Below are 26267 nucleotides of genomic sequence, written 5' to 3'. Positions count from 1 at the left end.
ACGTTTTATGTGATTTTATAAGGTTTTTACAATAATTGTTTAAATTAGAAATACAGTTATGTTTTTAGCTTTTTGTAAAATAGTTTGCATTTGTTTTGGAAAATTTGTTTTCTTTCATTGTCATTATTAAGAAAAATAACATTTGTAGAAACTGTGTATCTTTTTGTCCTGCTTAATTGCTTAACTTTCCGTGTTTGAATACTTCACACGATCCACCACTGAGTATTACGTTAACAGGTGATGCGTGTTGCAGCAATCAGAGTAGTACGGCGCATCTCTTTAAATGTCCACGTCTATTCTAGATACTTATTTGTTTGATAAATTTACACAATAAAAATATAAAAATAAAGTACATTTCATTCTGTGTGATGTCAAATTAATAAAAGAAAAAACAAACGTTGTTTTGAGAGAGGCAAATTAACATAAAAACTGCAATAAATTAGAACCCGTTTCTGTACGACTTTTGTGCCTTAGATGTTCTATTCAAAATTGACTGGTTGGTGTTACGTTTTCTGCAACAGGAACACCACAGCAGGTGCCCATTTGATTTCTGTTCATAATGAACTATTTAAATATTATAGTTTGATGCACTACAGAAGATTAGAAACATTCACTACTGCACTGTCTGATAGTTAATCAAACTTGTTTTATTCATTACTATACCATATTTTGGAACGGAGGGAGTACAATTTTGCTCGTTTGTCTTCCTTTTCGAGATAAAAATTGTTTTATATGAAACATTCCATAGCGTTGAAAAGCTATTGATTTAATTCCCAATATGCTTAGTCAATGTAAGAGAACAGTGTATTATAATAATACGTAATTGAAAGAATTTTAGTTTTGTCCTTCAAATGTGCAGAAATTTCATCTGAACAAATGTAACTTTTCTTTCTAAAAAGGAGTTTTAAAATGTTACATTTGTTTGGATCAAATTTCTGCACATTGAAAGGTTAAAACTAAAATTCTTTCGATGAAAGAGTAATGGAACGGAGAAAAATTCTCTCCGGCGCCAGGATTTGAACCCGGGTTTTCAGCTCTACGTGCTGATGCTTTATCCACTAAGCCACACCGGATACAACCCCGACATCGGACAGAATTGTCTCTGATTGAGTTCCAACTCTTGGGTTCCCTCTAGTGGCCGCCCTCTGCACTACGTCATAGATGTCTATGAACATAGGACCGAGGTCCACACATGTGCTGAGGTGCACTCGTTGTGACTAGTTGGCCGGGATCCGACGGAATAAGCGCCGTCTTAAATCACTTCAAGAGTTGGAACTCAATCAGAGACAATTCTGTCCGACGTCGGGGTTGTATCCGGTGTGGCTTAGTGGATAAAGCATCAGCACGTAGAGCTGAAAACCCGGGTTCAAATCCCAGCGCCGGAGAGAATTTTTCTCCATTCCATTACTCTTTCATCGTATTATGACGCAGAATATCTGCATGGAAATATCATATGTACTTCGGTACATTGAAATAATATAAAATTCTTTCAGTCATTTATTATCATAATACACTGCTCTCTTAAATTGACTGAGCATACTAGGAATTAAATCAATGGTTTCCCCAAACCACTATGAAATATTTCATTCAAAACAATTTTTTCTCGAAACATAAGTGTGTGTGTGTGTGTCTATATATATATATATATATATATATATATATATATATATATATATATATATATGCTATGTCTCGTGTTGTGGCTTATGATATTCTCACAGTAAATATGTGTTCATTGCAAAATGTGGCTAATTACTGTATATCCAATTTTATTGCAAAAAGGGAGTAGTGTTCATATTTTATCCCCCTAAATTGCTGATTGTAATAAATGAGTGAGTGATAAAATGAACTCCTAGGTATCTAAGACATACACTGAGAAAGAAAAGAAGCTCGGTTAAAATTTGAATTTTTATAATGTTTTTTTGTTATTTTCCACAACTTTGTAAAAATGGAGCTACGAGGTAGGGAGTCCTTCATTTATTAGCACTGCACTTGAGTATACACCCGGTGGCAGTGATATATAATGTACAATAACAATTACAACAATAAAGTACAATAATTACCAGCAATAAAATTACATAATTACAGCATAAAATAACATACATAAAATAAACGTAAAATTAAATAAATAAATGCAATAAACCTAGAACTGTAAATAAAGACTATGCTATAAATGACGCCTACTGTAAGCAAAAGTAAACCTAACTTACAAGTAAACCTATTTCTATTAAACCTAACTATTGTGAACTTAAGTAATTGAGGGGTACTCTGCAATAACAAGGCAAGTTGTATCTTATGTCTGCAATAACAGGGTAAATCGGAGTACTTTACTATTAATGTATCAAAATAACAAATTCGATAACGCGATGTTGACGAATAATACATGAGACTTATACATGTAAACTCTCAATAATACTAATTCAAAAACGCAGATTTGCAAAGGTCTTTCTTTGTTAATGAAAACAATGTTACTTTTACTTACCGCAAAAAACCCACTTCTTACACATACCTTGTTATTGCAGAGTAGTTACCCCTCAATTACAAGTCACCTTGATTAAGTACATATGAAGACATTATTACAAAAACAGCCCTTGTCATTTTTTAACGAAAATGAGTTAAGAGCACCATCACGTGAAGGCGCATTTTTGCCACAATCTGAAATGTGTTTAAAAGCCAAAAACGATCTGTGTCAGGTGCAGTAGCCATAAGAAAAAACACCGATTCTACAAAAACAGCCCATGTCATTCTGCTTTCGTACAAAAATTGCCCTTGTCAGCTGACATGGGTTGTTCTTTTGTTAAATGTTTTCAGCACTGAATTGATTAGGTACATTATGCATTATATAATAATTATTGGCAGCATTGTGTTAAACTGAATAAATATTGAAATGTTTCATATTGCAACAATGAAGTCATTGAGCATTCCATTTTAGTCTCTTGTACAGTAGTGGCAAAAAAAACCGGACCGACCTTTGTAGCTTATTTCATAGCCTTGTTCACTCCAGAAAACGGTAGATTTGTAACTAAGACTTTCGTGGTTCGAATTCTGCCTGGGAAGGAAACTTTTTTTTTTGTTCCTTATTCAAATTATTTCCAATACTTTTCGATTGCTAGTAAAATTCATGTTTTGGGAATTAATAAGTTAATTAAGTAGTAAAATATCACTGCAATCGAAATAAGGAACAAAAAAAGTTTCCTTCCCAGGCAGGATTCGAACCACAAAAGTCTTACTTACCAGTCTATAGTGCTCTGGAGTGAACAAGGGTCTGAAATGAGCTACAAGGGCCGGTCCGGTTTTTTTTTTTTTTTTTTTTTTTTTTTTTTTTTTTTTTTTGCCGCTACTGTACATCATGGCTAGTAATGATGGAAGTGGATTAAATTTTCAGAAAAGAAAACGAAATGGCAGAAAGGAAGATTTTATTAAGAAAATTAATGTAGAGGGAAAATAAAATACTAATCACATAGGGAAATATGTAGCAGCTTGCATTATAAGGTGAGAATAAGTTCAGATGGTATATCCAAAGATGTGCCTGTTTGTTGCAATGCGTTTATGAGTTTGCATGAGATAATAAGAGAGCGTCTTCCTACTGTACAGGCATAATTGCTGAACTATCAGAAATCTCCTACTGACTCCAGAGATAAACACACTAATCGCCCCAAGGCGGTTCCAAGGGTATCAATTCTTCAAAAACTAACGTTTGCCACTCTTTACAATGAACCCTTGAAGATCAAGCAATAAAAATTAGAGGACCTGAAAAAACTGTATGGACTATTATCTCCAGAAAGTCTCCGGTTCTTTGAAAGTCTCCAACCTGTTTCAGAAACGGAAACTACCAATACACATGTTGTAGATATTGAAGGGTCCAATAATAAATAGCAGTGGAGAAAAAAATTATTAATAAGTGTTGTGATTTCCTGACAATTTACTGATATTACAATACAATATTAAATATTAAATTAATATTATTACGATCTTCATTTGTATTATTTTAATACAAAAATAGCCCATGTCACACTCTCCCACATTCAATAATTAATTATAGGTCTCTAATATGTAAAAACTTATATGTGTTTATCATATATCTGATTCTTATATCGTGAAGAAAGAGTCTATTTTTTTTTTATTTCGATGTTATAATTTACATGGGCTGGGGGTTGTTTTATGTTCTCCTGAAAAATCGACATTTTTGACAAGGGCTGTTTTTGAAATAATGTCTTCATATCAACTTAATTACCGGCATTGTTTCATGTCATTCTGTGAACACCTTGAAACCATTTTCTTTTATAAATTTCGATTTCAGTTCTTTTACAATCTCTATTAGTTTGGTGATACACACAAGAGCAACCTGCTGTTTTTCTGCTGCTCCGATTGTTCAGCTTTCACTAAGCTTACTGTATAAAAAGTGTGGGGACAACTCTTGCATTTTATATGCTTTTCAACAGTTGCAGTTCTGACACAACAGTAAGATTGTGGTCACTTGGTGGAAGGTACCTAGGAACATTGGGAACCGAATTACCGTGGCTTAACCTCAGGCCTGATAAAGAGCCTGTTGGTCTCAAATTTCGCTTTCCTCCAGATATCAAGAGAGTGATGTCTTCAACAACAAGGAAGGTACGTATTAAAAAACTACTGATAATTAGTTCCTCTTATATTATTAGTAGTACCTCCAAATATTTTTACGAACTACTTTGCATGTATAATTTCAAGGGAAAAAACTGTTCCGGGGTTGGGTATCGATCCCAGGATCTCTGGTTGAACGTACTAGCACTTTACCAACTGAGCTACCCAGGAACTCCACCTGACACCGTCTCAATTTTTTTTCCTTATATCCACACAACTCAAGTGAGCTGACAAGACGCCAGAGACCCACATCAAGTGCACACAAATTCTGTGTGACTTGGAATTGTGGTTTTCTGTTAACGTACCTGCAGTAACGTACATATTATGCAAGTCTAGTTTTTCAGGTAAAGCTCCCTGTGAAGCAGACTTGAATAATTTCAAGGAAAAATTCGTTCCAGGGCCAGGTATCGATCCCTGAACCTCTGGAACCACAATTCCAAGTCACACAGAGTTTGTGTGCACTCAGTGTGGGTCTCTGGCATCTTGTCAGATCACTCGAGTTGTGTGGATATAAGGGGAAAAATTGAGATGGTGTTGGGTGGAATTCCTTGGTAGCTCAGTTGGCAGATCGCTGGTATGTTCTACTAGAGGTCCTGGGATCGATACCCGGCTCCGGAACAATTTCTCTCTTGAAATTATTCAAGTCTGATGGAAAGAGTAATGGAACGGAGAAAAATTCTCTCCAGCGCCTGGATTTGAGCCCGGGTTTTCAGCTCTACGTGCTGATGCTTTATCCACTAAGCCACACCGGATACCACCCTGGCATCGGACAGAATCGTTTCAGTTTTAAGTTCCAACTCTTGGGTTCCCTCTAGTGGCCACCCTCTGCACTACGTCATAGAGGTCTATGAACGTAGGACTGAAGTCCACACATGTGCTGAGGTGCACTCGTTATGAGTGACTAGTTGGCCGGGATCCAACGGAATAAGCGCCGTCTTAAATCACGAAGTGATTTACGCATATCATATATATTATTTTAATGTACCGAAGTACATATGATATATCCATGCAGATATTCTGCGTCATCATACGATGAAAGAGTAATGGAACGGAGAAAAATTCTCTCCGTTCCATTACTCTTTCATCGTATGATGACGCAGAATATCTGCATGGATATATCATATGTACTTCGGTACATTAAAATAATATATATTCAAGTCTGCTTCATAGGGAGCTTTACCTGAAAAACTAGACTTGCATAATTTGCGTGTAATTTTCGTCAACGAAGATATTTTATCACAGAAACGTTAATGAACCATTCAAAATCGCTACATACTGAAGAAAAGGCTGGTATTGGTAGGGTCGAAAGTTGCAATCCTAACAATAATATTTAATAAGTGATCCCATAAAAAAGTTTAGAAATTAGGAAACTAATTGGAAGACAAAAAAAGACAAACTTTCAATGACTACTAGGCAAAAGGAAACATTCTTACAACAAAGAAATATACTAATCTCATTTCTTGCAGTGTAAACTACATTTTAGAGAGAGAAATAAAAGCTTAAAAAGAAACATAGCTGATAATACATCCCAGAAAATACAGCTACTTATCTTCCTCTCTTACTTTAAAATTCCAACCTTATGCACACAAAATAAATCATTAGCACTGAATATTCGTAATCAAGATTGATGCGCATTCGACAAACACAGACAAATCTGCTCTTTTTAGTATTTTAAGATACTCGTAATTGTTGGTACCGGTATTGAGGTAACCATATACTGAAGTTTCCCTGCAGAATTAAAAAATTTAGAAAGACCAAGAAAGCAGGTGGTACCAATAGCCATATTTAGACCGAATTTACAATACGACTGTTTAAAAGCACTCTACCAGAAAATCAACTTATAGCAGTTACGAATCAAAAAATACGTACATCTGCAATAATTCTAAATATCAAAATGACAATTGATTACATATTCATTATCCAGCCATCAAGTTCTGCTGAAATTAAGAGCAGATAGAATTAACACCTGAAGCTGATGCTATTTAAATTGTACATGTTATATACAATTTATTATATTAAATCGCTTAAGGGGTTAGGTACAGCTTACATCAGTAAAATTTTGGAAATATTCAACATTTTTTCTTCCATTACTGTATCTTGTACAATAATGAAAATTAGTATGTGTAAAACACTGTCCTTCTGCTATATGAAAAAAATATTTTTACGATTTAAAAAAAAAAATCTATTTTCAAAATTCAGTTCACTGTGTAGAGATGAAGCATTTCCCACATAACTCAAAAACTATCCAACATTCTATGATGAAAATTTTTGTGTGTATTTATGCATGTCATATCTACAATATGATGCAAGATCACTTCTCTACCTTTGATAGTTGTCTGATAAAAAATAAATTCATTTACAAAAATGGTCAAATATCAGTATTTTCTTCTAACACAAAATAAAAAAAAATATTATTTATTAAGGAATGTAGTTGAGAGAGTATGATATTGTAAACATGAGTTTCAACAGTAAAATAAAAGCGAGAGAACATGAAAAAGTTAACAAGTTTTTGAGTTATGATGGAAATACTTCATCACTGCACAGTGAACTGCCAATATTTTGAATTTTTTTAAATCGTAATTTTTTTTTTTTTTCATATAGCAGAAGGACAGTGTTTTACACATACCAATTTTCATTATTGTACAAAATACAGTAATGAAGGAAAAAAAAATGTTGAATATTTCCAAAAATGTTACTGCTGTAAGCTGTACCTAACTCCTTAAGGAACAAAATTAACACAATTATTCAGTAGTACGTAATAATGTTCCACAGAATTAGTTATGAATATGTTGATGTTGGTCCAATACCTAGGTACCTAGACTTAACAATAAAATCATTCGCCGTCTTGCACTCCAAGTTATGAACATTTGGCTGCTTATAACTGATAACAATCAATTTACTTCGAAGAGGTCAATTGAATTTTAGTCTCGTTTATTAACCCATTAATGCCCAGTGTATGATAAAACATACGCAGTGGGAAATATTTTTTCATACATTTCCCTTTGAATTTAAATTCACGATTTTTTCCATGTTGGCAGTACATGGATGTGGTTTAAGATTCAAGCATTTTTGAACGCTCTGTTTTCGTTTCTGTTGCTGGTATGATGTTTCGAGTTTATTTCCCACCGCGTATGTTTTATCATACGCTGGGCATTAATGGGTTAATATGAACTATTTCTCTCTTTTTTTTTGCTTGTAATTATACCTTCTTCTTTGCAATTTCACTAGGTGCTGAATGGAGGTATAGTTCCTAGAACATCATTGGCCAAACCTGAGCAATCTGAAATAATTCGGGATATTCCAAGGAAAATACTTGTACGAGGAACATATGGTAACCGAGCCACGTCTCCCATACTTGGAAAAAATTTCAAACTCCCAAGTAGAACTCTTGGTCCTATAATACTTCCTGAACTCGACAGCTCTCTGCCTTATGTGAGTAAATATTAAAATGGGGAATATATATTTTTAATGGTTGTTTAACGATGCTGTGGGCCTATTATTGGGAGGTGTAATTGATAATAGCGAGATGGGACCCAGAATCTGTCATGTATTACCTCATGTTTGCCTTATGGTTCGGGAAAACCTATTAAAAAACCTGATCAGGTAATCATCGCAAACAGGATTCGAAGCATCATCAGAAAGCGGTACATCTAGGAGGGACATGGGACAAAGGTTTCAAAATCAGTACTGTTCCACCAAAATTGGGATGTTTGGTATCCCTATGTTAGAAATTAATTCACATTCTCCCATTTTCAGATACCAGTATATTGTCACCTAAAAACTTATGAACTGGAAGATATTGAGATACCACCAACTCCAAAATACATTGTAGAAAGTCAGATCGTGAAGTAAGTATGGAAATAAAACATATGTTGTAAATGTAATAATGTAATCGCGCAGTTCCTATAAGTTTTGGGGCAAGCGCGACACATACAAGTGTCTTTAACAAAACCCTACAGGAAAAAATTCAAGGGAGTTAAGTCTGGTGATCGATGAGGCCAGGTGAGAAATGGTCGATCGTCACTAGATCCATGTCCTGGTTGACTTCAGGGGCTACGTTGAAAGACATGTCTCACATGATTGACTGTTTCCTCACTTGGACCTGATCGGTCAGGGGATTTATGCATACACAGTGTAAGTGCATTCTTATGAACCCAGTTCGAAAATGCCGCCGCACCATGATAATGGGAGGATAATATTAAAATGGATTTGAGGGATGCGGAATATGATGATAAAGAGTGGATTAATCTTGCACAGGATAGGGACCGTTGCCGCCCTCACATAAGCCCACCATTGGTCCCTATCCTGTGCAAGATTAATCCACTCTTTATTATCATATCCCACATCCTTCAAATCCATTTTAATATTATCCTCCCATCTACGTCTCGGCCTCCCTAAAGGTCTTTATCCTTCCGGTTTACCAACTAACACTCTATATGTATTTCTGGACATGTACTGTATGTGTTATTAATACATTCATGATTGGTAACGTTACAGAGGAAAATTATCAAAGGCTTCAAAATCTCTGCAAGCCAAAACTTCAAATTTCTCTGTCTCCAAACAAAAAGGATCTCCTACTTCAAGTGGCAGGAATATACCAAAAACTAGAATGACTCTAAGAAATGACGGAGGATCTTCTCCAACAGAAACAAGAAGTAGATATACCAGGAAATCTCCTGCCACGAGTATAGGACGGCCTTCTACACTAGAAAGAAAAAGCAAAGACAACAGAAAATAGTTTTTTTTTTGTATATTTATATTAAAATTGTAATATGAATTTCTATGATCGAATTTTCTTCTTCAGAATAGATGCATGAAATATATTTACATTATATATTATTTGTTTATATACTGGTATTAAATAAATAAATTACTGAATTGATGAAACAACAAATACAGAGAACATTTTTTAAATGAAGACCTCCCTCAAAGAAGGTTGTATATCATATGAAAAAGTACATGATATACAACCTTCTTTGAGGGAAGTCTTCAAATATAGAAGGTTTCATTTTGCAGCGTCAGCACTAACCACTTCTTCCAAGAAATTATCAGTGAGCTCATGGCAGGATCTCACATGTGAGTTCATCTTAAAAAAAGTCAAGAAGGAAATGAAGTCATTTCCCTGGATTTTATAGATTGCACCACACCCACAATATTCTTAAGTCAGTGAACGGGTTGAATAATAGATTTCTAGTGGAATCGAACCGAAGCATATACAGATAAATGGATCGCATAATTGCTTTAGCACAGTTAACCTTATGTGGAGAGGCGGAAAGAGAAGAAATAAATATCCAAAACAAAAAAAATAAAACACTGGATACATGGAGAATTTTCACTTTATTTGTCTGTATATATTCTGAGAGGTGAAGCAAAATCTCGTTCTTTAGTGCTTCTTTGGATTTTAATTTTTACCCAATGTTTCTTTCTATTAATTTACTTATTTCGCTTCAAGCATTATTACGGGAATAATTATTATAGTAGTACTTTTGTGTTTTGTCATACAATAATGAATATTCTTGAACAGATTCTTTTAATTTTTCTTCGTTCATATTATTGAATTGTAATTTTTTCGGAATATCTATTATATGTCTATCTCGTGTTAAAATATTTGACCATACCTGGTTAACATGTTTCGGCCTGCTATTGGCCTTCTTCAGAACTGGTTGTTGCTGGTCTTGGCGCCTTTTGTTTTGTTTCCTGTGGGAGTGTGTTTGTGTAGTGTAATGCAGAGTCAAAGAGTGTGTTCTGAAATTGAGTTGTGTGTTGAGAATTTCATTTGGATGTGTTTTTGTGTGTCTTTATATTTCGTATTGTTCTAGTGTGTTTATTTTCTGGCTTTCTGGTTGGATGTGTAGAATTTCCATGTCTGTGTTGATGTCTCTGTAGGTGTGGTTAGCATTTGTGATGTGTTCTAGCTTTTTGGTTGGATGTGTAGAATTTCCATGTCTGTGTTGATGTCTCTATAGGTGTGGTTAGCATTTGTGATGTGTTCTGCACAACCAACCAAAAAGCCAGAAACTAAACATACTAGAACAATACGAAATATACAGACACACAAAAAAACACACCCAAATGAAATTCTCAACACACAACTCAATTTCAGAACACACACATTCTTTGAATCCACATTACACTACACAAACACACCCCCACAGGAAACAAAACAAAAGGCGCCAATACCAGCAACAACCAGTTCTGAAGAAGGCCAATTGCAGGCCGAAACATGTTAACCAGGTACAGTAAAATTTAACACAAGAAAGACATATAATATATATTCCGAAGTGATATAGTGTTAAAAGTTGTGTAATCAAGATGTATAATTTTTTGTATACATACTATTTCAGCAAAAACTTCCAATTAAGAAATTATGCTACCAAAAACGGTTCATTTGTTTTTTCATAAAGGCTTGTCGAGAACATACGAAAATATCCTAAACAATAAATTCTGTTCCGGCAGTGGAATAAATATTCTAGCTCCTGAATCCTGTTCTATTTGATTCGATTCGACATGCTGCTTTCTGCTATCTTCCATTTAAATACATTGTGAAGAGAAATTCTGTTCCATTTGATTCCGCTAAGTGGGAGCGGGCCTTGGCTCGTTGATTTCCCTTTACTGAGGCATAACATAGGTAGGTACTCTTTTTTGTTAAGAAATTTCTGGTTACCCTACATTACATCATTGGAATACTCGTAGGATCTGTTATAAATTGCAAAACTATATCTGTTACTCGTACAATTATTTATTATAGAAATCAGTAGCTTATATAATATATTTGTGCATTTAATCCACTCAACAATATAATTACAGAATAGAGAATAGTGATAATCAGACAGTGGATTTTTGGTCCCAATACTGAACATTAGACCATTGAACTCTTTGCTGTATTCCTTTCATATGCCAAGCGATGTGATGTCTTGTTGCTGTGTGGGAACAGAAAATACACTGTCCAGTGATAATAACAGTAGTAATACATATAATAGGTGTTCAAATACTTTTTATTGTGGATGAATGACAAATTGTTAAGTACTCGCCATTCGGAAGAAAAAAAACGTTTTACCACAGTATAAGTTTAGTATAATATCTCTACCAGTGTCGGCTTGGTTGGCGCAGTTGGTATAGTGCTGGCCTTCTATGCCCGAGGTTGCGGGTTCGATCCCGGGCCAGGTCGATGGCATTTAAGTGTGCTTAAGTGCGACAGGCTCATGTCAGTAGATTTATTGGCATGTAAAGGAACTCCTGCGGGACAAAATTTCAGCACACAGGCAACGCTGATATAACCTCGGCAGTTGCGAGCGTCGTATGGAAGGAGTCCATAATTGTACCTATTTTCAAAAAAGGGGGACAAAACCAACTGTGGTAACTTTCGAGGAATATCACTTTTGTTGACGTCGTACAAAATTTTGTCCAATATTCTTTTGAGAAGATTAACTCCGTACGTAGATGAAATTATTGGGGATCATCAGTGCGGTTTTCGGCGTAATAGATCGACTATTGATCAGATTTTTTTGTATTTGACAGATAATGGAGAAAAAATGGGAGTATAAGGGTACAGTACATCAGTTATTCATAGATTTCAAAAAGGCATATGACTCGGTTAAGAGGGAAGTATTATATGATAATTCTTATTGAATTTGGTATTCCCAAGAAACTAGTTTGATTTATTAAAATGTGTCTCAGTGAAACTTACAGCAGAGTCCGTATAGGCCAGTTTCTATCTGATGCTTTTCCAGTTCACTGCGGGCTAAAGCAGGGAGATGCACTATCACCTTTACTTTTTAACTTCGCTCTAGAGTATGCCATTAGGAAAGTTCAGGATAACAGGCAGGGCTTGGAATTGAACGGGTTACATCAGCTTCTTGTCTATGCAGATGACGTGAATATGTTAGGAGAAAATACACAAACGATTAGAGAAAACACGGAAATTTTACTTGAAGCAAGTAAAGCTATCGGTTTGGAAGTAAATCCCGAAAAGACGAAGTATATGATTATGTCTCGTGACCAGAATATTGTGCGAAATGGAAATATAAAAATTGGAGATTTATCCTTCGAAGAGGTGGAAAAATTCAAATATCTTGGAGCAACAGTAACACATATAAATGACACTCGGGAGGAAATTAAACGCAGAATAAATATGGGAAATGCATGTTATTATTCGGTTGAGAAGCTCTTATCATCCAGTCTGGTGTCCAAAAATCTGAAAGTTAGAATTTATAAAAGTTATATTACCGGTTGTTCTGTATGGTTGTGAAACTTGGACTCTCACTCTGAGAGAGGAACATAGGTTAAGGGTGTTTGAGAATAAGGTGCTTAGGAAAATATTTGGGGCTAAGCGGGATGAAGTTACAGGAGAATGGAGAAAGTTACACAACACAGAACTGCACGCATTGTATTCTTCATCTGACATAATTAGGAACTTAAAATCCAGATGTTTGACATGGGCAGGGCATGTAGCACGTATGGGCGAATCCAGAAATGCATATAGAGTGTTAGTTGGGAGAGTGGAGGGAAAAAGACCTTTAGGGAGGCCGAGACGTAGATGGGAGGATAATATTAAAATGGATTTGAGGGAGGTGGGGTATGATGATAGAGACTGGATTAATCTTGCACAGGATAGGGACCGATGGCGGGCTTATGTGAGGGCGGCAATGAACCTTCGGGTTCCTTAAAAGCCATTTGCAAGTAAGTTGCGAGCGTCGTTAAATAAAACACTTAATATTTTCTACCAGTGGCTTGCATTTCTTGACTCGCGAGTCAACCTCTTAATACAAAAGCAAGGTGGAGGGGTAAGGCGTGATCTCCCTCCCAGCAGCCATCACTTGGTCATTCAACAATAAGCGGTTTGAATATCCCCCCCCCCTTTTTCCCCATTTGCTATTTGATTACACTGCACAAGAAGTTGCACGTTGTGTCGATAGATGTCACAGTGAACTATTTACATGAAACCGGAAATTTATATGTGAATTCAATTTCCGACATTTAGTACAGTTTGACCAGCAATATAGAGATTTAATCGCGAAATCTGGCGACTTTTACTGTTTTTCGATGACTATTTTGACTATCATGTTACTTAAATAGTGATTTAGCATCTTTTTAGCTCCGTCTAGCGATGAAAATAAAACTTTATTGCTAATAACCCTGATTACGATTACATGGGATAATAAGGAATCTAGGGACTTTCGAAATACTATTTGGCGACTTTACGTAGTGTTCAGTTAGCTGTACTGTTGGGTGCACATTAATAACAAATATGAAGGATGTTTTTGTAGAATTGCTTGGCGGTATTGATTATTTTGCAAAATCTGAGTGAAAACATAAATGAAATGGATCCATTTTATACTGCACTTAGTTTGTATCGTCGGCGAAAATACGAAGATTGTGCATCTGTGTGTTCAGAATTATTAGAAAAGAATCCATACGATCAAGTACGTGTGTTTTACAGATTTTGAAAGGCAAATATATAGGACCTACCGACATTTACAAATTATATCTTTCAAATAAAGGGCGTTTATATTGAATAATCATAGCCAAACCAGTTGTACGTATTTAACCTTTTGACCAAACCAACGCACGGAAAATTTCAGGTGATTTTGTAAGTGAATATTGTTGAATTTATGAGTCGAAGTTTAATATTTAAAGGTGGTATACTTCATTGAGCCATGATAGTCAAAAATACATTACAATCACCTGAACTACCCGTGTGCTAGTTTCTTCATAGGTCGGATTTGAATAATGTGTTGTAGTTGTGATGAAAGTATTGAAAATTGGTTTATAGCGCCACATTGGCAGTGATAAAAGTGTGCAATATTCGTTCAGTGGCTGGTGGATGCTCTATATTGACCAACTTTTCTGCCCACTTTTTAGATTGACAAGGAAATGTAGGCCTGCATCAAATTCTAAACTAACAGTGAAGGTTATTAAACAACGCCACTTGCTGCTCATTGTTTTTTTTTTTAAGTGTGGTTATGTCATGTACAATATTGTTACGAAACTCTGAATACTTCTTGCATTGCGTGGCAGGCATGACATTTAGCCCACAGTATCGGTGCAATTACCTTTATATTGTTTAGCTGATACACAAAATACAGTTCTCAACTGGTTCCTGCTCAACGCCATTTCAGTAGGCAAAATAACCGGTTATTTTCATTAGGTTAACCAGTTAATAACCGGGTATTTTTGCTTGTCGGTTTAACCTGATAATCGATTATTTTCATCAATAACCAAACTACCGGTACCAGTTTTTTTTTAAATATAAGTGTGTCTCAAATGTAATCATCCCCGTCAACCAATATTGTTCTATTGGGCCATTCCTAGATGGAACATAGGATGTTGCTTTAGTTATTTAATATGTCCATAGATAGCAAGAGACCAAAAGAGTTTCGACTCCAATTCAACTGTCGATCAATGCGTGCAGCTTACTGCCTTACTGGGACATTTTAAATGATCTGTGATTTCAAACGTTGTTGTATCTCCTTTATTCAAAATAATTTTTTGTTAATTAAGATAGAGGATATGTGGCTATCTGACCGTCAGGTCTAATAGTTGCAACTATTTATTAAGTTACTGTGTTCAAAAATTAATCAGCATTACTAGTTCTAATGCTCTAACAAGATGGGAGGGGGTGTATTCCAGTATTACGAATTCTAACAGCTCTAACAAGATGGGGGGGGGGGATATTCCGAAACGGTACCGGATAAAGATTGCCTTTTTTTTGTGCAATCAAGAAAACTTGAAGTTGATCTTTTAATTAGGATGCATATTAAATGATTTTTTTCAGTTGTGACTTTTGAATAATAGTTGAAGGACATTGACTAAATAAATGGTAGGTATTATCATTGGCAACGTGATAAAGGAACTGATTTATATCGAATTGTATGAAACGTATTAGGAATGTATGTGTCATCTTCATAACACCCAGTTTTTTAAGATGTTGTTTTCTAATGTTTTTAAGATTAAGTGTAATAGTTGTTACTGTTATTGTAAATTTTTTGGACGAACTTTGTTAAAATAACCGTTTTATTTTTTAGGCAATATGGACTCTGAAAATGAAAGCTCTTACAGAACAAGTATATGTAGATGACATTGAGGCTGAAGAAGAAGGAATTGCAGAGGCGTTAATGGATAATGACACAATTGCACAGGTTGCAAGGCCAGGCACTTCTCTTCGAACACCAGCAACTGCACAGGGAGGAGCAAATCAAGGCTTTAGGTATAGACCTATATAATTTTGTTACATATACTGTAGGTTATATATTTTCGAAAAAATATTTATCTATTTTAATTTTGTTTATCAAATGAATTTATCTTGTTGTTCTTAATAGGTACCTTCATTCCTTCTATTTGGGTATTCCAATTTAAGAGACGAACTTTTCTGGTAAAAATAACTTTTCTCCTGCTTCGTGACCTCCATCACAACCTCATTGTCAACATTATTGAAACTGTAATGGGAATAAATTAATGTAATAATTCTGAGTGTTTGGGACAAAAACTGTTACAAAGAAAGTTTTGTAACTTGGTGAATAATACATTTATTGAAATGCCATTTGCAGCAAATGACATATGAAATAAATGTACACCTTTTGTAGCATTGTAAACTTCTAGGCAGTATTCAGTTTCTTGGAAGGTGTTTTCCAGGATTTCCAGAGTGACATTTTCATAAGTAGCTAGCCTCCTCCGATACATATCCTCTAAATCTGCCACAGAGGTTCTGTGGACAAGTTTTTTAAGCATCCTCTATAAAAGAAATATACAGGGTTGGATCTGGGGATTTGGGAGGCATGCTATAGGTTCACCTCTTCCAATCCAACGTGCAGGGAAGCAATTTTCCAAAGTGATCCCTTATAGGCTATGTGCTGCATAATGAAGGGGAGCTTCATTTTGTTGAAAGAAATATCCTTCAGATAGGCCTATCTGAGGGAAGGCATAATTCTGCAGCATGTCCAAATAAATATCTTCATTTATAGTTCTCTCTATGAAAAAAAATGGGTCAGTCACTGTTCACAGTGTAAGGCCCCACCAGAAATGTATTTTATGACTCTCGTTCAAGCTCCCTTACTGCACGCGAATTTTTCAATCCCCATGCCTACACCAGATGATCCCAGAGGCAAGAAAGGTGCACTCATCTGTGGAAAACACCTTCTACAGAAGTTCATTATCATTATCAATCCTCGACACATTTCTGTAGCAAACTCATTTCATGCAGGATATCATTTGATTTCAATTTCTACATCCTCTGACAAACAACACTGCCATTGATGCCAACATCGAAATACGAGAAGTTCCTCGTCATTTGCTGCAAACAGCATTTTCATACACAAAGTAAGGGGGGAAAAAAACAGCAAATGTCAATTTTTAGCGATTTTATGGTGTAAAGCGCATTCTGTTGGTGGCAACTGGGACTATAGAACTGTCCAGTCGTAAAAGGATTAAAATTAGAAATGTCCTTATCAGTTAATGTTAAACATTTCATGCACTGGTTAAAAACCAGGAATACCGGTACTTAATTTTCTCAATAATGCTGTTCTGTGGCAGTCCCTGTTTTTTCTCCTTTACCCTTTGCATGTACCCAGTTTTGCCATAAATACTGTTACAAACTTCTGACTCACACTGTACAACCAGTTTTAGGGGTAATAAACCACCCTTGCGTTAACTGCCACCCTGGTTCATTGTAAGTTCGTCAGTGACAGAAGAAGCACATACCAGCAGTTTTAAGCATGGAATGGGGAGACTACGAAAATCGTGTCGCTGTAATAGCGTTGCATAAGGTTGGAAAATCTGCTAGTGAAATTTTCCAGACCTTAAAAAGACTAAAGATTAGTCGAATGTTTGCTCACCGGATCATCCAGGGATTCACTGAAACCGGGTCTGTTAAGGATCGCCTAAGGGAGGGTCGGCCTCGAACTGTACGGACCGCAGCGGCGCAGAAGGCAGTGGCGGCTCGGATACGCCGAAATCCTGTCCGGAAGCATTCAGTCATGGCGCGGGAGCTCAACATGTCGCAAAGATCAATGTCCAGGTTGCTTAGTGAGGACCTTGGACTTAGAGCTTATCGCCGAAGTACCGGACATTACCTCGATGCTCGGTAGAAGAAGCTGAGGGTGCTGAAATGCAGACGCCTGCTGCAGCGTTACGTCTACAATGGACACCGAAGAATTCTCTTCACCGATGAGAAAATTTTCACCATTGAAGAGAGTTTCAACCGCCAAAATGATAGGGTGTATGCATCTTGCTCTCGGGAAGCCCGTGAAAAAGCTCCGAAAGTTCAGAGGGGCCATCATCCCTCCTCAGTTATGGTTTGGTGGGGGGTGAGTTATTCTGGAGCCACCCAGTTGCATTTTTGTGAAAAGGGGGTTAAAACCAGCGCAAAAGTGTATGAAAACACGGTATTGGACCCTATTCTAAAAGACTTAAACCAGACATTGTTCCGGAATCAAAATTGGAGTTTCCAGCAGGATTCTGCTCCAGCCCATAAGGCGAGGTCAACGCAAGAGTGGCTTGAGCGACATGTGCCTGACTTCATTTCTACCGCAGACTGGCCGTCTAGCAGCCCGGACCTCAATCCCTTGGACTACAAACTGTTGTCAGTCCTTGAGGGCATCGTCTGTAAGAAGAGGCACCCCACAATTGAAAGTTTGAAGCGTTCGTTGTTGGCAGCAGTGGTGGATTTCCCAATGGAGACTATGCGTGCTGCAATAGATGAATGGCCAGAAAGACTTAGAGCCTGTGTGAGTGCAAAAGGTGGTCATTTTGAAAACTGATTAGTGCTATGTGCGTCAAAAACATGTAAGTAAAAGATCATTAAAATATTTCAAACCGTTTCCGAGTTTTCAATTAATTAGTTTGTAACAGTATTTATGGCAAGACTGGGTATTATGCACTTAGTTACAAACCTTTCTTATTATACTAAAAGCCAGGTTATGAACTGACTAAACCAGAAGCAATGTTCTGTTGCTCTCTTTCTGAGCTCCATTGCCACATAGTGGCGCGATATTCAAAGCGTGTTCAGCATTTGTCACCGATATGTTTAAAATAACTACTGCCTATAGTTCTCGATAACACTATCAACAATATTAGTAATTAAAATTACTGTTTTTAAGAAAGTTACACAACACAGAACTGCACGCATTGTATTCTTCACCTGACATAATTAGGAACATTAAATCCAGACGTTTGAGATGGGCAGGGCATGTAGCACATATGGGCGATCCAGAAATGCATATAGAGTGTTAGTTGGGAGACCGGAGGGAAAAAGACCTTTAGGGAGGCCGAGACGTAGATGGGAGGATAATATTAAAATGGATTTGAGGGAGGTGGGGTATGATGATAGAGACTGGATTAATCTTGCACAGGATAGGGACCGATGGCGGGCTTATGTGAAGGCGGCAATGAACCTTCGGGTTCCTTAAAAGCCATTTGTAAGTAAGTAAGTTTTTAAGAAAGCACGAGCTAATGACGCTGGTACGAAATGCGACTCGTAATGCATGTGGTACTGCAAATGAACTGGGAAGTTTGGCTACACTGTCTCCGTGATTCCGTTGCCAGATTTTCGTTAGCAGACGACATTTTCACACGAGGTCCAATGAAAAGCTCCGTTCTCTTTCCCCCCCTCCGCCCCGCCACACTCAACGTGTCATTGGTGCACAGGCTACCCCTCTAACCCGCACTTTCCTCTCGCCCTGCGAACTACTTCCTGTTTAGTCGGTTCATAACCTGGCTTTTAGTATAGTAGTTACTGTCCAGAATATACGGTATTTCTAATATTAAATATTAGTATTATTTAGCATTCAATTAATTGTATAATTGTGCACTACTTTTCATCAACGTGTTTGTAGTGATTCACTGATTGCTGCTATTCATTGTCAGTAATAGGCGTTCTTCTGTCTCTATGGAATTAAGATGCATTGTGTTTTGTATAAGTCATCTCCATTCAGAATCTGGCCTTCCCTTCTTCTTCCCTAAGGTGACCAGATCATTATACCCCTCAGTCACTGTTCATCTTACATTCTTAGTACAATGCCAAACCTTTTCAGAATTTTGTTTTCATTTCTGTTGAACTTGCATTCATTGTTATCGAATTATTTAATTCTGCATTTTTAATACCATGGGTATTTGCCACTCTTCTCCAGGATGTCATTTTTGTTGCCAACAATTTTTGCTTAAGTTTATTATCCAATATATATATTTTCTAAATTAGAGATCTGTCTAACCATCTTTCAAAGACTGGCTGAATGATTAAGATGCATGGCAAGTTTCGCCATGTGGCTTTGCTACATAGTGTATTTTGTATAAGGTGTGTATAGTATGATATGTCATTCAAATGAAACCTGGCCATCGCTAAAGAAAAGAGAAAAGTTAAGCTTACTGCTTAATATTCACCAGGGTGTAACACCAGGTAATGGATACTGGCTTCATAGAATCCCTGTGGCCTAAATGTGAATCAATGTTGAACAACATTTTGCACCACTTCGTTTGATGGAAGTGTGGTTCTCTTCAAGCTCTTCTTCAAATCTCCAAAAATAATAATAGTTTTATTTTCCCCTGGCAGAGTTAAGGCCATCAGACCTTCTCTTCCACTCAACCAGGATCAAATCACATACAGAAAAATACATACCGGTATACAAATATTAACTTAAAAAAATAATAAAATAAAAAAGAGAGATTAAATTCATTTACACAATCAGTATTACTTAAAAATAATAATAATAAAAAATAAATATAATAAAAAAAGAGAGTGAATACATAATCACAAAAGGAAACTACATTCTAGTATACAAATATTAACTTAAAAAGAAAATAATTAATACATATGAATATAATCTCACAACTAAAGGAATAGTACAATTAGTATGATCAGCAAAGCACGGGTTACATTGAGACAAAGACATTTACCTAGATATTAGTGTTAATGGAAAAATAATGTAATGATTGTGTAAAATAATAATAATAATAATAATAATAATAATAATAATAATAATAAATTAAAATTATACCTAAAAAACTAATTCTGTGCATTTAAAATATTTCTAAACAGCCTAATTTTAAACAACTGAGGACTAAGACTACCCCTGATTTCCAGCGGCAGCGAATTCCATGAGTGGGCCATGGCTATTGAGAAAGAACTTGAGTACAGAGATGTCTGATGACGTGGTATTGATAGCAACAGATTGTGCTGTGAACGTGTATTACGATTATGATGTGAAGCTAGGAGAATAAACCGAGAGGCAAGGTAGTTGAGTGTGGAATCATGTATAATTCGATATAGCAGGCAAAGAGAATGTACTAAACGTCGATCTTGCAAGCGGAGCCAGGAGAGTCGTAGAAAATATTCCGATATATGATCATGTCTGCGGATATTGAAAATAAATCGGACGCAGACATTATGTACACGTTAAAGCTTTTGACGAAGTTCAGCACTTAGGTCGCTGTATAATTTTTTTAATAGATTTAATAAACACATTGTGTATATCGAGCATTGTGAGTATGTCGTACACAGTTCTTTGTCATTCATCTTTAGCTTAATATGACAGCGGCAATGTTCTTAGTGAGCACTCAAAGAGGTAATATAGCGGGCAATGCAGTCCACAGATTATACACGCACAATCACTGGTCACCTGGTGAAAACCTTTTCTAGTACAGATGCGGTAGTGAAAACCATGGATTGCTCCCCTTGTGTAATGGTGACGTAGCTCGAAGTTGGCTGCTTTCCATTCCTCGTTGTTCATCGCTGGGGTGCGGAAAAATGCAGGGTCAATTTCTGCGGCTTTCTGTCGTCGTTCGTCAAAAAACTTCGTACTGGCTGGGGTTGGTGTCAGGTTGTAGGTGGCCATTAAATCTTCTATGAAGGACGTTGTTCCTGCCAACTTGTACACGAGTCGGGTTGGAGCGAACTTGGAGATGCAGAGTGTTCTTTTTATATATCTGGACTTAGCCCTGTCCAAAGTTTTCAGGTTTTAGTAGCTCAGGTACGTCCATATTATCTCAATGGCATATGATGCTACTGGTGCGACTTTGAGTTTGAACAATGCAATTGAGGTTCCGAGTGACAGGGACTTGAGGTTTCGTATCCCCATTGTGGCCTTGATTGCCGCGACTGTTCTATCCTCAATATGCCTGGTGAACGTGAATCCGGTTACTTGCAGGGTCACCCCTAGATATTTGAAATATTTTACTATTTCGAGGGTTTGAGTTTCGCAGATAAACTTGTCCTTTGAGGATAATTTTCCTCCTTTTCGAAACTTCATTATTTTCGTCTTGTTTTGGTTTATCTGCATGTCGTTGTCCTGGGACCATACGACTAGGTCACTGTATAAAACATCACAATAGTCAAAGTGAGGCATTACAAGAGTCTGTACTAGAATTTGTAGGAAGGAAATTTTTCAGGTATTTCAAAGAATGCATGAAAATATGGAAGTGGCATGGAGATAAGTCTGGGCTGTAAGTGGAGTGTAGAGTTTCCAAGCGAAACTTTTGGAACTCGTCCCTTGTTTATCTGGCAGTGTGAGCTCGAACATTGTCATTAAGTAAAATTTGTGGTGTACCTTGGCTCTGAGAGCATGACAGGGTACAAAACAAATTGGCATAATGAGTCAATCACTGCCTATGTTTACTTCTGTCAGAGATCAGCTCTGACTGGCCCCACCATAAAAATAGCTTTGTGTAATTCATATTCTGTTCTGATAATCATCCTGCAAAATTCTGATGACTTCTTTCTTGTTATTTGGTGCTACTACACAGGCCCAGAACACAAACGGGACGCCCTCTTAGTGGAGTTGTTCGTCCAGCGACTCAGTCAAGTCGTCCTGGGACAATGGAACAGGCCTTACGGACACCTCGAACAGCCAGGACAGCTCGTCCTATAACATCTCAGTCCGCTCGAAGTATACGCCTGGGAACAGCTTCTATGTTAACGGAGCCTGATGGTCCGTTCATACAGCTTTCACGTCTTAATCTTGGAAAATATGCTGCTCAAGGAACAGTTGCAAAACCTTTGTTTGAGTATATATTCTACCATGAAAATGATATCAGACATGTAAGTTTAATTAAAAATAGGAACATAACATATTTAGTTGGTTAAATTACAGTGAAACCTCTCATTTACGGACATCGAAGGGACGTAACAATCTGTCCACATCTGGGAGGTGTCCTTTATTAGGAGGTAGGCTCCCCAGTCTAACAGTACCGTATTTGCTCGCGTAATTTGCGCACTTTTTAATTAATTTTGGCCACTGAAAAATTGGGGTGCGTAAAATATGCGGATTTTTCAAATAAGAGGTCCTGTTCTGAGTTTATCTCAATTAGTATATGTATAGGTAAGTATTTACGGTAGGGTTAATTTTCTATACCGGTAACTTGTCTCTACCAAGGACAAGCATTGTTAAAGTAGCGGGACTTTGGGGTTTCTTTCTGAAGCAGGTACTTCAGTTGCTGGTGAATGACCTACGATGGACTGTAAGGAAGGAAAATCCCTACTACACTGAAAAAAATATGTACGTAAAATGTGTGCGCAAAATACATGAGCAAAAATAAAGTTCAAAATAATCCCTTAAAAATTAGGGTGCGCAAAATACGCGGGAGCGCAAAATACGCGGGAGCGCAGATTACGCGAGCAAATACGGTAAATTTATAATATGCATTATGTATCCCTTCACGCTTTAAATGAAATGTATTACTTAAATACAGTCTACTGTACTACAGTAGATTCTTTGCAACTTTAAACTACAGTAGATACGACCCAAAAAGAAAAATACAGATCTGTGCCATGCAATTTTATTCTAGATCTACAGTTATGCAGTACTGTAATTTACAGTTTTCAACATTAATTTTTACGTTCAGGTGTCATGTCTCTTGAAACAGAACAACTGATTGAAGTGAAGAGAATAATCCTACTAACCCTATCATGTGTCGAATATAATTTCACGATCACAGAAGCCTTGGACCCATCAGACAGGTTAAATTTTATGATGAAAGAGTAATGGAACGGAGAAAAATTCTCTCCGGCGCCGGGATTTGAACCCGGGTTTTCAGCTCTACGTGCTGATGCTTTATCCACTAAGCCACACCGGATACAACTCCGACGCCGGTTAGAATCGTCTCAGATTAAGCTCCAACTCTTGGGTTCCCTCTAGTGGCCGCCCTCTGCACTACGTCATAGATGTCTATGAACGCAGGACCGAAGTCCACACATGTGCTGAGGTGCACTCGATATGAGTGACTAGTTGGCCGGGATCCGACGGAATAAGCGCCGTCTTAAATCACGAAGTGATTTACGCATATCATGTATATTATTTTAATGTACCGAAGTACATATGATATTTCCATGCAGATATTCTGCGTCATCATACGATGAAAAAGTAATGGAACGGAGATGATGATGATGATGACGCAGAATATCTGCATGGAAATATCATATGTACTTCGGTACATTAAAATAATATAAATTTTATGACTTTGTTTATCCACTCGCTTCCAGCTAACAAGGGGTAGCTGGCTGGGCTAGTGGTAACCTACGAGACCCTTATTGTCTTCTTTCGTGTTAAGGAATTTCTGAACAGTACTCAAAACTAAATTTTCCATTTTTGTAACACATTACGTCTTGAAATCCAAGTTCTGTCCCCAGTCAGGAGGTAAAGCAAGCTTTAGGACTGTGAAACAGCTGTCTGTGTCCGTGTCTGAGAGTGTCCATAAACGAGAGTTAAATTTATCATTATTTCTTTATTATTTCAGTTGGGACAAAAATCTGTCGATATATAAGGAGTGTCCGTAAGGAGAGGTTTCACTGTACTTCTAAGCAGGGTTTAAGCTAGAAAATAAATAATCGTCGCAAAAATGCACAAACGTAAAATATATTTGTGCAAATTGCGAAAAGCTTGTGCAGTATTATAAATAATTCTTCAGAAAGAAAAAATTAATAAAGTATGCAGAAACAAACGTTATGTAATTTTTTCCTGGAGTTTTATTACGTTGAATCCATCGAAACTTTGGTGAAGAGGGGATTTTTTTATGTACTCGTAACTTCCAGGGTCTACTCAGTCACCCATAAAATTGAATACCGAGTCTTTCATGGGAATGAAAGGAGTGTGATGTTGAATAACATAACATACATAAATTCTTCCAATGTTGAGATAAAGGAAGTATGAAAGCCTTGAGTAACTTGTATATGGACAGCTTTACGTGTACTTTATTTTACTCTACTATGCTGAACCCCATTCCACTCCATTCTACTTACTGTATGTTAATTTTACCTGTTCACTGAACATTATACTAGGCCATTCGATAAGTAATGGCAACAATGCTGTAAATCAGTGCTCCTAGCGGTGACCATTGAACTCTTGTACTACGTAATAGAGCAATATTATTTCATAAAATTGCAATGTTGAAATTCTCGAAGTAGCCATATTTTGTAAATACAGTGGCTGTTTCTGATTTGTAGTAAACAATATAGCCCTAAAGGTACGAACAAAGGTGCTTCATAAAAATCTAACAAGCAAACGTTCTGATAGGGGCAGGTAAAAAAGCAATTTTTTTTTTTTCCACCATGTTAATAATGTCAAAAGAATTGCTTGTACAAATTTTGGCCACTCGAGGCGGTCCAGAATGTGATTTTCCCTGGGGCCATTTATAGAAAAAAGCACAATTGCATGGAAAGGTTTATTGCAATAGATACCGCAATTGTTGCGCTATTTTTCAACATATCCCCTACTGGAATTGAAACATTTGTCATACCATGGGATCAATTTTTGTGTCGAAGTCACCTGCCTCAGATTGGAACCAGCATTTGAGTGCCTTTGCACTGCTCTCTGTCGATCCCATGATATGACAAATGTCTCATTTCCGATGGAAAATATGTTGAAAAATAGCTCAACAGTTGCTGTGTCCGTTCCAATAAATTTGTCCGATGAAATTGTGTTTTTTTCTGTTAACAGCCCCTGGTGAACTTATTTTTTTACGGCCCTCGTAATTGCGGGCGAGTGGCCAAAATTTGTATAAGCACTTCTTTTGACATTATTAACATGGTGCAAGAAAAAAAATTAACTTTTTTATCTGCCCCCATCAGAACGTTTGCTTGTAAGTTGCAAGAGAAAAACATGCAACTCAGTGCTTTAGGGCATTACAAGAAGGCTGTGGGAGAGAAGTTCTACTGTACTGAATTATTGCAAGTTGGATGGCCCTAAAGAGCTTTAGATTGATCAGTGAGAGAAATATCCAGAAATGCTGCTGCAGATGGAGTCCGCCGTCTTTCGAGAATTTGACAACGTATTGTTGACATGGCAGGAGACTATTTTTGAAGTATGTAATGTCAAAAGTAACCTAAATAAATTTAGTGTGAAATAGTAACTATGTTGCCATTACTTTTCAAATGCCCTAGTAAGAAATCAAATGCATTTCAATTCGATAAGCATGTAATTTCCACTCACATCTTTATTTACTTACGGTCTTACTAATAAAAACTCTATATACAGATGTTTAACTCTCTTATACTTATACAATGAGTAGCTCGTTTATAAGTCGTGTGTAAATTCCTTACTAATAATCACTACATACGTCGTGTATAACAGTATAACTGTTACACAGCTACGTCATAGTTTCGTCATTACTTCATTACGAAAGGTAATAGAATATCTGAGATTCTTATTGCATCCGGTAGAGCGCTC

The 26267-nt window shown here is 36.8% G+C and overlaps 2 protein-coding genes across 5 annotated transcripts in view; both read left to right on the top strand.

Moving 5' to 3' along the window:
* The window catches only part of LOC138695894 (WD repeat-containing protein on Y chromosome-like), a 52230-nt gene extending 42722 nt beyond the window's left edge, over positions 1-9508 (top strand). For 2 of the 3 annotated variants that reach the window (XM_069820238.1, XM_069820239.1), the window contains 4 exons: positions 4443-4611; positions 7849-8052; positions 8377-8468; positions 9118-9508. In XM_069820238.1, the coding sequence (XP_069676339.1) occupies positions 4443-4611; positions 7849-8052; positions 8377-8468; positions 9118-9358 (706 nt within the window). In that variant the 3' untranslated portion in view covers positions 9359-9508. The remainder of the gene's footprint in view (positions 1-4442; positions 4612-7848; positions 8053-8376; positions 8469-9117) is intronic. The other variant, XM_069820240.1, reaches the window with a different exon arrangement.
* Positions 9509-13835: 4327 nt separating this feature from the next.
* Positions 13836-26267, top strand: part of BBS8 (tetratricopeptide repeat protein 8) — a 58523-nt gene continuing 46091 nt past the window's right edge. For both annotated transcript variants that reach the window (XM_069820237.1, XM_069820236.1), the window contains exons 1-3: positions 13836-14042; positions 15645-15826; positions 22351-22645. In XM_069820237.1, the coding sequence (XP_069676338.1) occupies positions 13941-14042; positions 15645-15826; positions 22351-22645 (579 nt within the window). In that variant the 5' untranslated portion in view covers positions 13836-13940. The remainder of the gene's footprint in view (positions 14043-15644; positions 15827-22350; positions 22646-26267) is intronic.

The sequence above is a fragment of the Periplaneta americana genome, chromosome 3 (assembly GCF_040183065.1).
Source record: "Periplaneta americana isolate PAMFEO1 chromosome 3, P.americana_PAMFEO1_priV1, whole genome shotgun sequence".
Lineage (NCBI taxonomy): Eukaryota > Metazoa > Arthropoda > Insecta > Blattodea > Blattidae > Periplaneta > Periplaneta americana.
Note: the sequence above shows the minus strand (reverse complement) of the source record. Positions and strands in the feature narration are given on the sequence as shown.